The following is an 11298-nucleotide window of genomic DNA, read 5'->3' as shown; positions in this document are numbered from 1 at the left end:
AGAGCAATAAAGAGTAGAGTATCATGGAGTAGAGTATACGTCACCGCGCGTCATCGCGCGCACGCCGCTCGTTGACGCTCGCGCGGCGGCGACACGACAATTCACGACATCACACGCACGACATCACTATACATTGAACGCGCTGGCCGCGCTGCATGCTGTATTGGGGTAGAGTCCCATTGGGGGCATCAGCATCAGCTGTTCGCGGTCGGCGTCGCGATCGCGCAACGCGACGAACTACATCACCGCGGTGGCGAGATGGTCCAAGAGGTGGTCCAGCGTCCAGCCGGAAAAGTCGCGCATTATATAAAGCGCGCGATGTGAGGCAGGTAGGCGACGGGCCCAGAAGATACCGCGCGGTCGTCGTCGTTGCGATCGCGTCGCATCGCATCGCGTTGCGCTGCATCGCGCCGCATCGCGTTGCGTTGCATTGGCGTAGCGTCGCGTCGCGGCGGAACGTTCCCCTCAGTCTCCGCAAGAGTAAACACGCGCGAGAGTGAATGCGCGCACGAGATAGCGTCCGCTGTCGTCGCGCGAGTTCGGATTCGCGTCCAAGGACGACAATCGGACGCTGGTGTGGTGATTCGCGGAAGAGGCGAGAATCGTCGGGCCGTACCTCGCCGCGCGTTCGTTCTCTCTTCCTCATTACGCTCGGCATGTTTCGCGCTTTCCTTCGCGCTCGTGCAAAGTTCATTCCCGCCGACGGCGCGTCACGTTCGCGATAGCGCGAGGGTAACAGATCCGCGATAAGAGCCGTATCTGTCGTATTCTCGTGATCGCCGCCCACGCGCGACGACGACGACGACGGCGACGACGACGACGACGACGACGATTTATCGTTGTCTGAAGCTCACGAAGCTCCAGTGTGCAGTGTGCAGTGTGCCCGGCAGGCTCGAGTTCCACCAGCGATCTGCCTGACAGCTCGACGGAATGTACAACAATCTCAGCGAGGTCGATCCGTTCAGCGAGACGCCGATGGAGATGCCTGGGGAGCAAGAGCCCGGCGAAGGTACGAGAAGACGCGCGACGAATCCTGGTGATTTTCCACCGTTATAGAATAAAACTACCGTTATAGAATGACGTTATCGCGCGGTGCGATCAGGTGCTATTGTTTGATACGCCGCCGGCGACCGTTGCATTGTTAGCTCGCTTATCGCGAATAGACACCGTGTATATTCGCGAGATGTTTAAACCGCGAGATCCTTGAGAGCTTGAGCGTAACGTTGCACATTTGATCGAGCACGCGAGGCGAATTTGGTTCGTTAGATTTGAGGCTTTCTAATTTATTCGTGTTTCTTGATAGATTAGAGTTTATTTATCTATTTAGATTTATTATATAGCATGTATTTTTTCCCTAAAATAATCTACAAAGTTTCAAAAGCAAATATCATATTAAGATTTATATCGATAATTATATATTAAATATATTTATTATGCTGTCTATTATATTTTTATATAAATATCTTTTTTTAAAAACGAGATTATTTTTATTTAGATATTTATACCTTTTTTGAAGCATGTCAATTATTCAAAAGGTATAAATAATTGTAGTTTTATTTATTTGTTTTTATTTTTAACACCCTCTCTGTATAAATTAAGATCCACGATAAAAATTAAATTATAAAATTTATCTTTTGTTACTATCATCGCTAATTATTGATAGGATATGAGATGTGACTTGAAATTTATGTCCTATGTGAAGGTGATGACGAAGTGATAGTGGAAGAAAGTCCAAAGAACAATGTAGAAATTAATACTGTGAGTAAAGCAGCTTATGCCGAGCCTTTGACCCCGGAGGAAATACAGTGGTTTTATAAAGACGGCGTTGACAAGAGGTGGAACGAGTTTTGCGGGTACGATAGTTTGAGAATCGAAAGAATTTATCGGGAACGTCAGAGTTTAATTAGCGAAAGTAATGACGGAACGAACGGCTTGCCACCCGCTGAGAAAATTGTAGTCAGAGGTGGCATGTACGATGTCGACATCGATAATATGAAATGCGTTTCGATATACTGGCCAGGTAAATATCACGTACATTTTATCTTCCTTTTACCCTTAGCACGTTATACTCTATTCTTCATGCCGTTTTGCATATTTACCAATTGCCTCTGCCTATTGCCGAAGTCAATAATGCCAATAACAGCGAATTAACACCTGATGCGAATATGCACGAATGTCTTAATAATGATTCAATGCCTGTTTAAATTTCTGTATATTTTTTCCGTTTGTGCGTGCAATGTATGTCTTTATACTGCAGACTATTACTTTGTCCTTGAGGTTATTATAGCCAATTCGTATTGACTGTGCCTATTATGACTTGCAACATGTGCGAAACAAATATAACGCAGGCAATAGATTCTATCGCTGTAAAAAAGAGTTCATTTAGAGCACTTGGCAAAATATATGTCATTATTTGTATATCTTGTAATATGTACAAATAAAAGCTCAATTTAAATTATTAACAGTGCTATTGTATGACAAAACCTGTTTTTTCTTGCATTTTTCTATTATAATTTTTTAGCATTACGGAGATATCAATAATCTAATTTTTCTGTAAAAGGTAAGAGTATTCGAATATAAGTAACTTCAAATTTCACTCTTTTTCGGGCAAAGCTAAGTAACGAATGTTTAAGTTTATATAGAATTTGTTTACTTTGAATACATATGGAATACGCAAGAAACGCAAATTATAGTTTGTACAAATATAATGAATTGTACAAATTTTTATTGAAGGTGAGGAATGGGAAATTATGAGAGGTATATGGTATTATGATGGCAGTTGGATACCATTAGAAACGGAACATTCCAAAGTAATAGAAGAGGTACATCTTAAATTATTCCAAAAGGACAGCAACAATCAAAGTATCACTACGTGTGATACAAATACTCCTCAATCCTATAAAGGTGCTCGTTTCACTCTTTTTATTCTTTTGATTTTCTTAAACTTGTATAATGCGCATGTGTACGTGGATGGTATGTGCGTGTGCATGGATTTAATATTAAAGCTTTTCTTTTTGCTTTTTCAGTATTACACACCGAGCAGTTCCCTGAATTTCACGTTGACTGGCACTCGGTTAACGATGTGACACTGTATAGCGAATATACTCCTACTAAATTGATGCGTAGCGTTACATCAAAATTGGGTTTTGCTAAAAGTAAGTTCAGAATCAGAGATGATGAAAATATTTAAGCCATTTTTGTATCTTTACGTTACACAAATCCGTTTTCAATTCTAATTGGCAGCAACAGGCTATCGATTAAAAAGGGGACATAAAACGCGTACAAGTATGGAGGATAAGCCGCGTGATATCGACCATCTAGTATTTGTTGTTCACGGAATAGGACAAAAGCGAGATACTGGAAAGATTATACGTAACACCACATGGTATATAAAAATAATACGCATTCTTATGCAATATGTAATAGAGTATTTTTATAAAATATTGTTTTTAAAATACGAATAAATTAACAGTTTCAGAGATTGCGTGGGTTGGCTTAGACAGAAGTACTTTCCAAATTCTAAACACAGAGTAGAATTCTTTCCAGTTGAATGGCGGTCGTCGTTGAAGTTGGATGGAGGTAAAAAATAAATACTTTACAGTGCAAACATCTACTTAATTTACCGAATGTGTAACATTAACCTCTTCTTTCAGATATAGTAGATGCAATTACGCCTTATAGTGTATTGAGCATACGTCACTTGCTAAATACATCGGCAATGGATATTTTGTATTATACAAGTCCTCTGTATGGCGCTGAAGTCCGAGCTGGCTTGCAAAAGGAGCTGAATAGATTGTACTTCATGTTCGCGAGTCGGCATCCTGGTTGGCAAGGAAAGGTCTCGATTTTGGCGCATTCCCTAGGATGCGTGATCGTATACGACATAGTTACAGGCTGGATAGGACCTGACACACGGCTCCCATGCCCGCAGGCACAAGAAGTCTTATTGCAAGGACTGCAGTTTCCCGTGAGTAATCATAATTCTCTGTGAATAAACAATGTAAGATAAATCGATAGTTTAAGTTAAATTTTAAACTACATTTACAAAAGAGACTCACGCAAACAATTTTTAATTGTAAGAATTATATTAAGCAAAAATCGTTTTTTCCGTTTATAGATTGAGAACTTGTTTTGCCTGGGTTCGCCGTTGTCCGTGTTCCTGGCGTTGCGTACACGTACTCCATCCAATAGACTAGACGTGATGCCGCAAAGTTTATGCAAGAGATTTTACAACATATTTCACTGGTCCGACCCAGTGGCTTACAGAATGGAACCGCTGTTGGAAAGAGGTTACAGTAAAATCGAGCCAGTTCTGATACCACCGTACGGAGGAGTTGACGATCAGCAAATGCCACAGTCACCTTCGTCGCTGAACAACGTGGATCCACCTCTACCGCCTACGGGTATTTCATTCTTCAAGCTTTTCTTATTATTTGATACGACCTTTTATAACGCGATTTTAAAACCGGAATATAAAGTCTAACTTTATTTTTTTTTGTTTGGACTTTACATTTATCTTCAGAAATATCGATGTATAATTAGAAGTCATTTTGCATATAGACTTCTATTACTTCTAATACTTTTGTCTACATAAGTTACTATGTGTAGTTAAAATAATAAACACTCAGTTTAAGCTGATCTAAATTAAACTGGAACAAATGACAAGAAAGTATCTTAATTCTTAAGGGTCGACAGGAGTAACACTACCGACCTCTGTTGGGTTGCTTAGCTGCGAGTCCGTATTTTATTTATTATAAATTTTTTAAGAGCCAAAATGGAAAATTTGGCTCTGTACCAGCTTGCGGCTGATCTTACTGATTAAAACGAGCATAAGTTTAATGAGATTCGTTAATTAATTTGGCTAAAATTTGGGATAACCTTTTCTAAGCAGCTTTTTCAGGCTTGCTTAGAGCTGCAAAGCTGCTTAGAAACAGTTGTCCCAAATTTTAGCCAAATTAATTAACGAATCTCATTAAACTTATGCTTGTTTTAATCAGTAAGATCAGCCGCAAGCTGGTACAGAGCCGGATTTTCCATTTTGGCTCTTAAAAAATTTATAATAAATAAAATACGGACTCGCAGCTAAGCAACCCGACAGAGGTCGGTAGTGTTACTCCTGTCGACCCTTAAGCTGTTTGTATAGATTTTGGCAATTATCTAGTATAAGGGATGCTGCTCCGATGACCTTGACCTTGACATATGTTGTCAAGGTCATGACTCCGAGTGACCTTTAGAAGGTTTTAGCCGTCGTTCGTTATTCGTTAAAAAGTTATTAACAAAAAAAGTTTGAAAAATATAGCAGTTATTTTGAGTATTAGAAGACTAATATGTATGTGGAAATATAGTATGAACGAAGGAAAGTCATAAGGTGGTCCTTTCGCGGACCCAGCTAGTCAAGTAACAGTCCGTCATGAGGTAATTGAAAACAGACATATTGACAAACATTACACAACATCCCAATAATTATAATAATATAATATGATTTTACACGCACGATTTAATCGTATTTAATTATTTACTAATTAAAAAAATATCACAATAGTAGTGCGGTTGGACTCGATTTAGGTTAGGTCAGGCATGACAGTACGAGTAAAGCAATATGCGATTGGACCACTACTTATTTAACCTCATATATCAGAGCAAAACATTCGGCAAGCCTTTATTTTCAAGGTATGTACGAAATCCGGAAACTTCAGGGAATATTTTAAGACATGAATAATGTATTCATCTGATCGCTAAGTACATGTATTATTCGTTGAAAACCTCGGACGTGGCGATTTGCATCATTCTATCTTTCTCGTTCATTAGATATAAACAAGGATAGAATGACAATGGCACGCTCCGCGAACGCACATTTAGAATGACTTATTTCTTGTAAAGTGTCGGTAACCTCACTTGATTTTTCGTACACATGCCCCTTATTACTGTATATTTAACATATATCAAATTTAGGTACCTATCTAATACTTGTTCTCACGAAAGGACCACCGAAAAGTATTCTCTGCTTTAACCAAAAACACAAACATTCAATTTTAAGACTTTTAAATTGAATTAAAGTCTTAGATTAAAGTTTAGATCCAACATTCCTTTAAAATAAACTAACTATATACATGGCTGCGTTGAAGTCGTCTATATCCTCTTACTGACAGTACATCTGACTAGAAATCGTATGCATATACGTTATTGTTTACATATATTTGATTGAGCTTATATAATTTTTGTGTTATTTCTTTAAGTACTAAATAAAAATTTTTACTGCTTTAACCGAAAGCAATAATTCGCTGCTTTAAATGACTTTCCTTCGTTTATACATGTATTATTTCCACATACATATTAGTCGTTTTTTCCTTCTAATACTTAAAATAACTGCTATATTTTTCAAACTTTTTTTTGTTAATAACGTTTAACGAATAACGAGCTACGGCTAAAATCTTCTGAAGGTGGTCACTCGGGGTCATAACCTTGACAACATATGTCAAGATCAAGGTCATCGGACCGGCATCCCTTATACTAGATAATTACCCAAAACGGATGCAAAGATGTGTGTACTGTACAAGAGTCAATACTTAACTCTTCAAAAAGTTATTTCCTTTCTGAAAATATTGCGAATATTTTCAACTTTTAAGCATAGACAGGTCTATGCTTTTAAGTTAAAAATCTTAACTAAGAATATTTAAAATAATATGGTGCCATTATGCGTAGTAACAGAAACTGATGATAAAGATGATAGCCCTGTGGATAGTCCACCCAATCGTAATGCAGAGAAGGGCTGGAGCCTTTGGGATTTAGTGCGAGGTGGTTGGAACGTTAGAGAAGGTCCGTCTTCGCCGACACCAGACTCAAATCCACCAATCCGTCCAGGTCAAGGTGATTATTATAATATGCGATATTACTATATACAGAAACCTCCTCTGTTATAAATTATTTACAAATATCTTTTGCGTCCTTAGAATTAGCGCAACGATTGGATTATGTGCTACGTGCGGTTGGCTTAGGAAGGAATTATTTGTACACCGTAACAGCACATACGGCATATTGGAATAACTACGACGTGGCCTATTTCGTATTAACGAGACTCTTCCCGACGCTAGAAACATGATGGCGGTTTAAACACTTTAGCGCAGAATCCGAAATGTTTCTGCTAAAATGCTCTAGTCCATTGTAGGCCTTCTCTAGAACGTGATATTGCAAATGGGCCTACCACCAAAACAATCTGTGATAACGGAAAAACGATACAATAATGTTGCAAATTCTATGGAAAATCGATCATTTTATATCGTTCGTATAATTTGGTAATCGCTCTGTATCGAGTTACACGGGACGAACGTTTGTCTTTGCTCGTTTTGGAAAGTAACTTGTTTATACTAAAACATTAGATAATTGACATTTGTACGTAGCATAATAAATACTGTATCATAGGGACGCATGGAAGGAAATGATAAGTTTTACGAGTTATGTTACCACCTGATAGATATAGTTTATGAATATACGAAATATTTTTATTAAGTATACTACTTTGTAAACTCTCTATGACTTGTTATGACACGACAGTTGTTTTCGAATAGTTTATAACTAATACATTAGCTCGACAACTAATGTATTCTCGTTGATTGCCTTTGTTATGTATATTGCCATATATATTTAAATAACATATTTTAAGATTAGTTCCAGATATGCTAAATATGTTATTGATCTTATAGTAGAGTGAAGTAAGATATAATGTGATGCTTGCGAATTTTTTTTACATATATACTCGTTAATCGATTTACGAGCGTACTTTCAGATATCATAATGCAGAAGTATTCGAATAATGCAAAAACATGCCATATATTATACCATATATTATATCATAGATTTTTAAATAATACATAACTTATTAAGATATGCTACTTACAATTATACTGATATAGCTTATGTTTCTCTGAGTTTATACCCTTTGATTTAATAGCGCTAAATTCGTGGTATAATTGTGTAGAATTATTTTTCATATTGTTTTGAAGAGCTTACTAAAGCACAAAATATTCTTACGAATTCCGTTAATAAATAGAATTATTGAATCTTTGAACACAATATTGAATTCTTTGTAGAGAATTTTAAAATAAAATTTGCTACTCTGATTGGATATTTTTAAATTCAGTAACATCATGAAACGCTATGAAATAACAATGAAATATCATACATTGGAAGTTTTACTTTGTTTCCTAGCATAAATTATTTTATATACTCATAATTTAGATTAATATAATTTAGTGCATAATGTAGTTAGTCTAAAAACTGAAATCTTTTTTATATTGAAAAATATTACTATTTTTATTTGTCGTATACATTTTTAATAATATTTTCAGTGCATACATATAATACATCCATAATTGTGGATGTACATGTGTGTGGTTTTTAATAATCGTAAAATAAAAATAAAATACTGTTATTTGTTTAAAAAATATATGTATGTGTTACAATATCATATTATTTTATATAAAATTGCATCTTAAAATATCTGTCTCTATATATATTTGCCTCTCTTTCCAGACTAAAGACCATTTGAAGACAGTTAAATAAGATAAGATTCGATAGATAAGAGATTTTTTTTATCTCTTGCACATTATGTTCTTTTGATATCGATCATTTAACTAGCAATTTACTTCGATTTAGTTGACTTTTTTCAAATTGTAATCTCTAGAAAAGAATGAAATTTGAATTGCATTTAGTTTGCTTTATTTCTTATGTATTCTCCTACTAACTTTAATGAGATTCTTCGAGAGTATCAAAAGACAAGTATCCCAATCTCTCTCTAGCCTATTTTGTCCAATTTATCTTGACAGATAAATTTATATGTATGTACAGATATTTTAAGTGTAATATAGACAAAAATGAAACGAAATATAATTGTAATACACATACACACATGCAACACACATGATTATATTATTTTATTTTAAATGGCATGTTAATATATTCGATAATAGTTTTATACATATATACAAGGTGTCCCGGGTTTTTCCGTACAACTTTAGTATGTTCTATGAGTAGAAATAAGGAAAAAATGTTATATAAACATAGGTCTCGAAATGCTTTATTATAAGAGATAACAACGGTCTTGCCATAGAGATAAGTGACACGTCATATACATAAGTGATACGCCGTTCGATGATATTTATCTCATCTGCTTCTTTTAGTGCTTACTCTATCATGCTTACTATTTGAAATGATTGAAGGTTATTATAAAAATTTGTATGAATACTAGTAACGAACAGTACCTTGTAGAACATTATCCCAAAATATCGTGAATTATCACGATAAATGCACGCAAATAAATACATGGATATTTATTTTGTGAATGCAAGGACTTCTGTTAAGGAATATCAACCAAAATTCTCTAACAGAAGAGAGCCGCATCACGCAGTCTTTACTAATATTTATTTGCAATTACGCTTGACGGGTTTAAATTCTGAAAGTGATTTCAATATTATATGGATGTATACTGTGGTATAGCTTGTATTGACATGGACGGATGGCACTTTAAAACGCAAACTTAAGTGAAATTGTTTCTTACACATTTCGTACTTTTGCTATAACTTTCTAATAAAGCATTTTGGGACCTATGTTTATATAACATTTTTTTCTTATTTCTGCTCATAGAACATACTATACTAACGTTTGTACAAAAAATCTAGGACATTACATATAAAAGAGCATACGTTGTTTTTTTAATTTTATTAAACTAATTAAAATAATTAAAATTGTTCAAAATACTGATACTTATTGATATCAATTGTCTATTATTAGTTCTCGTCTATTATTACCAATGACAAATGTTCTTTTTATATGCCCTGTATGTCATCATTTTATATCTTATTAAAATATTTTATTTTTAATTATTAATAAAATTAAATATAATTTATCGCGGATTAGTTAATTATCGCAAAACTGTAATATAAATTTAAAGCGAGCTCCAAATATTTGCGATGTAGAACCGCGTAATAAATTTCCGATAAATTAAGGCACAAGTTTTATTCTTGTGTTTTTGCTGAGAAATGTATTATATATATTGAATAATGTATGGATTAACTATGTGTTTTTGCACTATTCTATTATTATTATATATGTTATAAATATGTTTGAGAGGCGAAAATATTTGTCTTCGTCTTTGCAATGTGTTCACCTTTTCTTTGATTAATTTATCCAGAACAGATAATTTAATAGAGCGACAATAATAAAAAAATTACATTAATTGGAATTTTATTAAAAGGATTAAATGCAGAATGAGAGGAGACGGAGAGAGAATATATCAAAATGTTATGTAACATGACACACATCATTATTAATAGGCCTATGGGAACATTGATATAAGTAATTTTTCTTAATAAGATACGATATCCATCACTATGTGATACAAAAATCTGTTTTTTGAAGAATGTCTACATGATAATAGTAAAGATATGAAACAAGCAATCTGCCATAGTAACAAAGTTATAAGATATTTGTCAGTTACGAAATAATCTTTCAAAATTAAAAAAAATATAATACCAATAGATTTATGTTAAAGAATATGTACGACTACATTCTATTATATAAATATATTCTGTATGTCTGGAATACCATATGTAAGGCGTAATGCTCTTTCACAGGAATACTTATAATCTATTAAGCGCTGATTACGGCGACAAAACCAAAGAATTTAATCGTTACTTTAAAAGACAAGTTTAAATTATTACAATAAAATTGAAATTATTATCCTTTATGCTACGAAAAAATTTAGTAATTTTTAATTATACAGATTTCCGCAGACATAATTTTAATAAGACTAGATAATCACTTAAAAAATCGCAGAATAACCAGATATCATATCATAGCGTTTATATATTATTAATACACACGTTTTTTCGTGTTTATCTCAATCACATTTCACTGATATCCTGGGTCACCTATAAATTGGTATATTGTAAAACTGATAGTTTGATATCCTCGGTCAAGAGCATGCAAGTAGAAGATAACATATTTATGACATTAATTGATGAAATTTATATGTTTTATATACTACACGCCTCAATCACGTAATTTCAACACAAAGCAACATTTTTTTCGAGATAATGAAAGCTCTTTTATATCTGTTCTTCATGTTGCCTTATGTAATCCGACAACATTTTGGAAATAAATGTATTATAAAAAACATTCTCTCTGCTTCTTAATATCTTTTTTATATCGATTGTGTGATATCAATATGATACATCTCAGTATGATATCACATTTTGATACTGAATGTGATTTCTGCCCAGTGCTCTGAATGTCAACGTGAAG

The 11298-nt window shown here is 34.5% G+C and overlaps 1 protein-coding gene across 7 annotated transcripts; it reads left to right on the top strand.

The window, feature by feature from the left end:
- The first annotated feature begins 40 nt into the window (after positions 1–40).
- On the top strand, positions 41–10073 carry LOC139814878 (phospholipase DDHD1). 7 transcript variants are annotated; one of them, XM_071781390.1, is made up of 11 exons: positions 41–329; positions 891–1009; positions 1703–2020; positions 2734–2904; positions 3027–3155; positions 3244–3385; positions 3473–3579; positions 3654–3967; positions 4118–4403; positions 6703–6867; positions 6951–10073. In XM_071781390.1, exons 2-11 carry the CDS (start codon positions 931–933, stop codon positions 7097–7099), a joined length of 1860 nt encoding a protein of 619 aa, XP_071637491.1. In that variant the 5' UTR covers positions 41–329; positions 891–930; the 3' UTR covers positions 7100–10073. The 7 variants fall into 7 exon arrangements, with proteins under 7 accessions (XP_071637491.1, XP_071637486.1, XP_071637488.1 ...); XM_071781385.1 differs by having other exon boundaries at positions 891–1036; XM_071781387.1 differs by having other exon boundaries at positions 872–1036.
- Positions 10074–11298: the final 1225 nt, after the last annotated feature.

Source organism: Temnothorax longispinosus, chromosome 6, assembly GCF_030848805.1.
Source record: "Temnothorax longispinosus isolate EJ_2023e chromosome 6, Tlon_JGU_v1, whole genome shotgun sequence".
In the NCBI taxonomy this organism is placed as follows: Eukaryota; Metazoa; Arthropoda; class Insecta; order Hymenoptera; family Formicidae; genus Temnothorax; species Temnothorax longispinosus.
The sequence above is the reverse complement of the archived record's forward strand: the minus strand, read 5'-3'. Positions and strand labels throughout refer to the sequence as shown.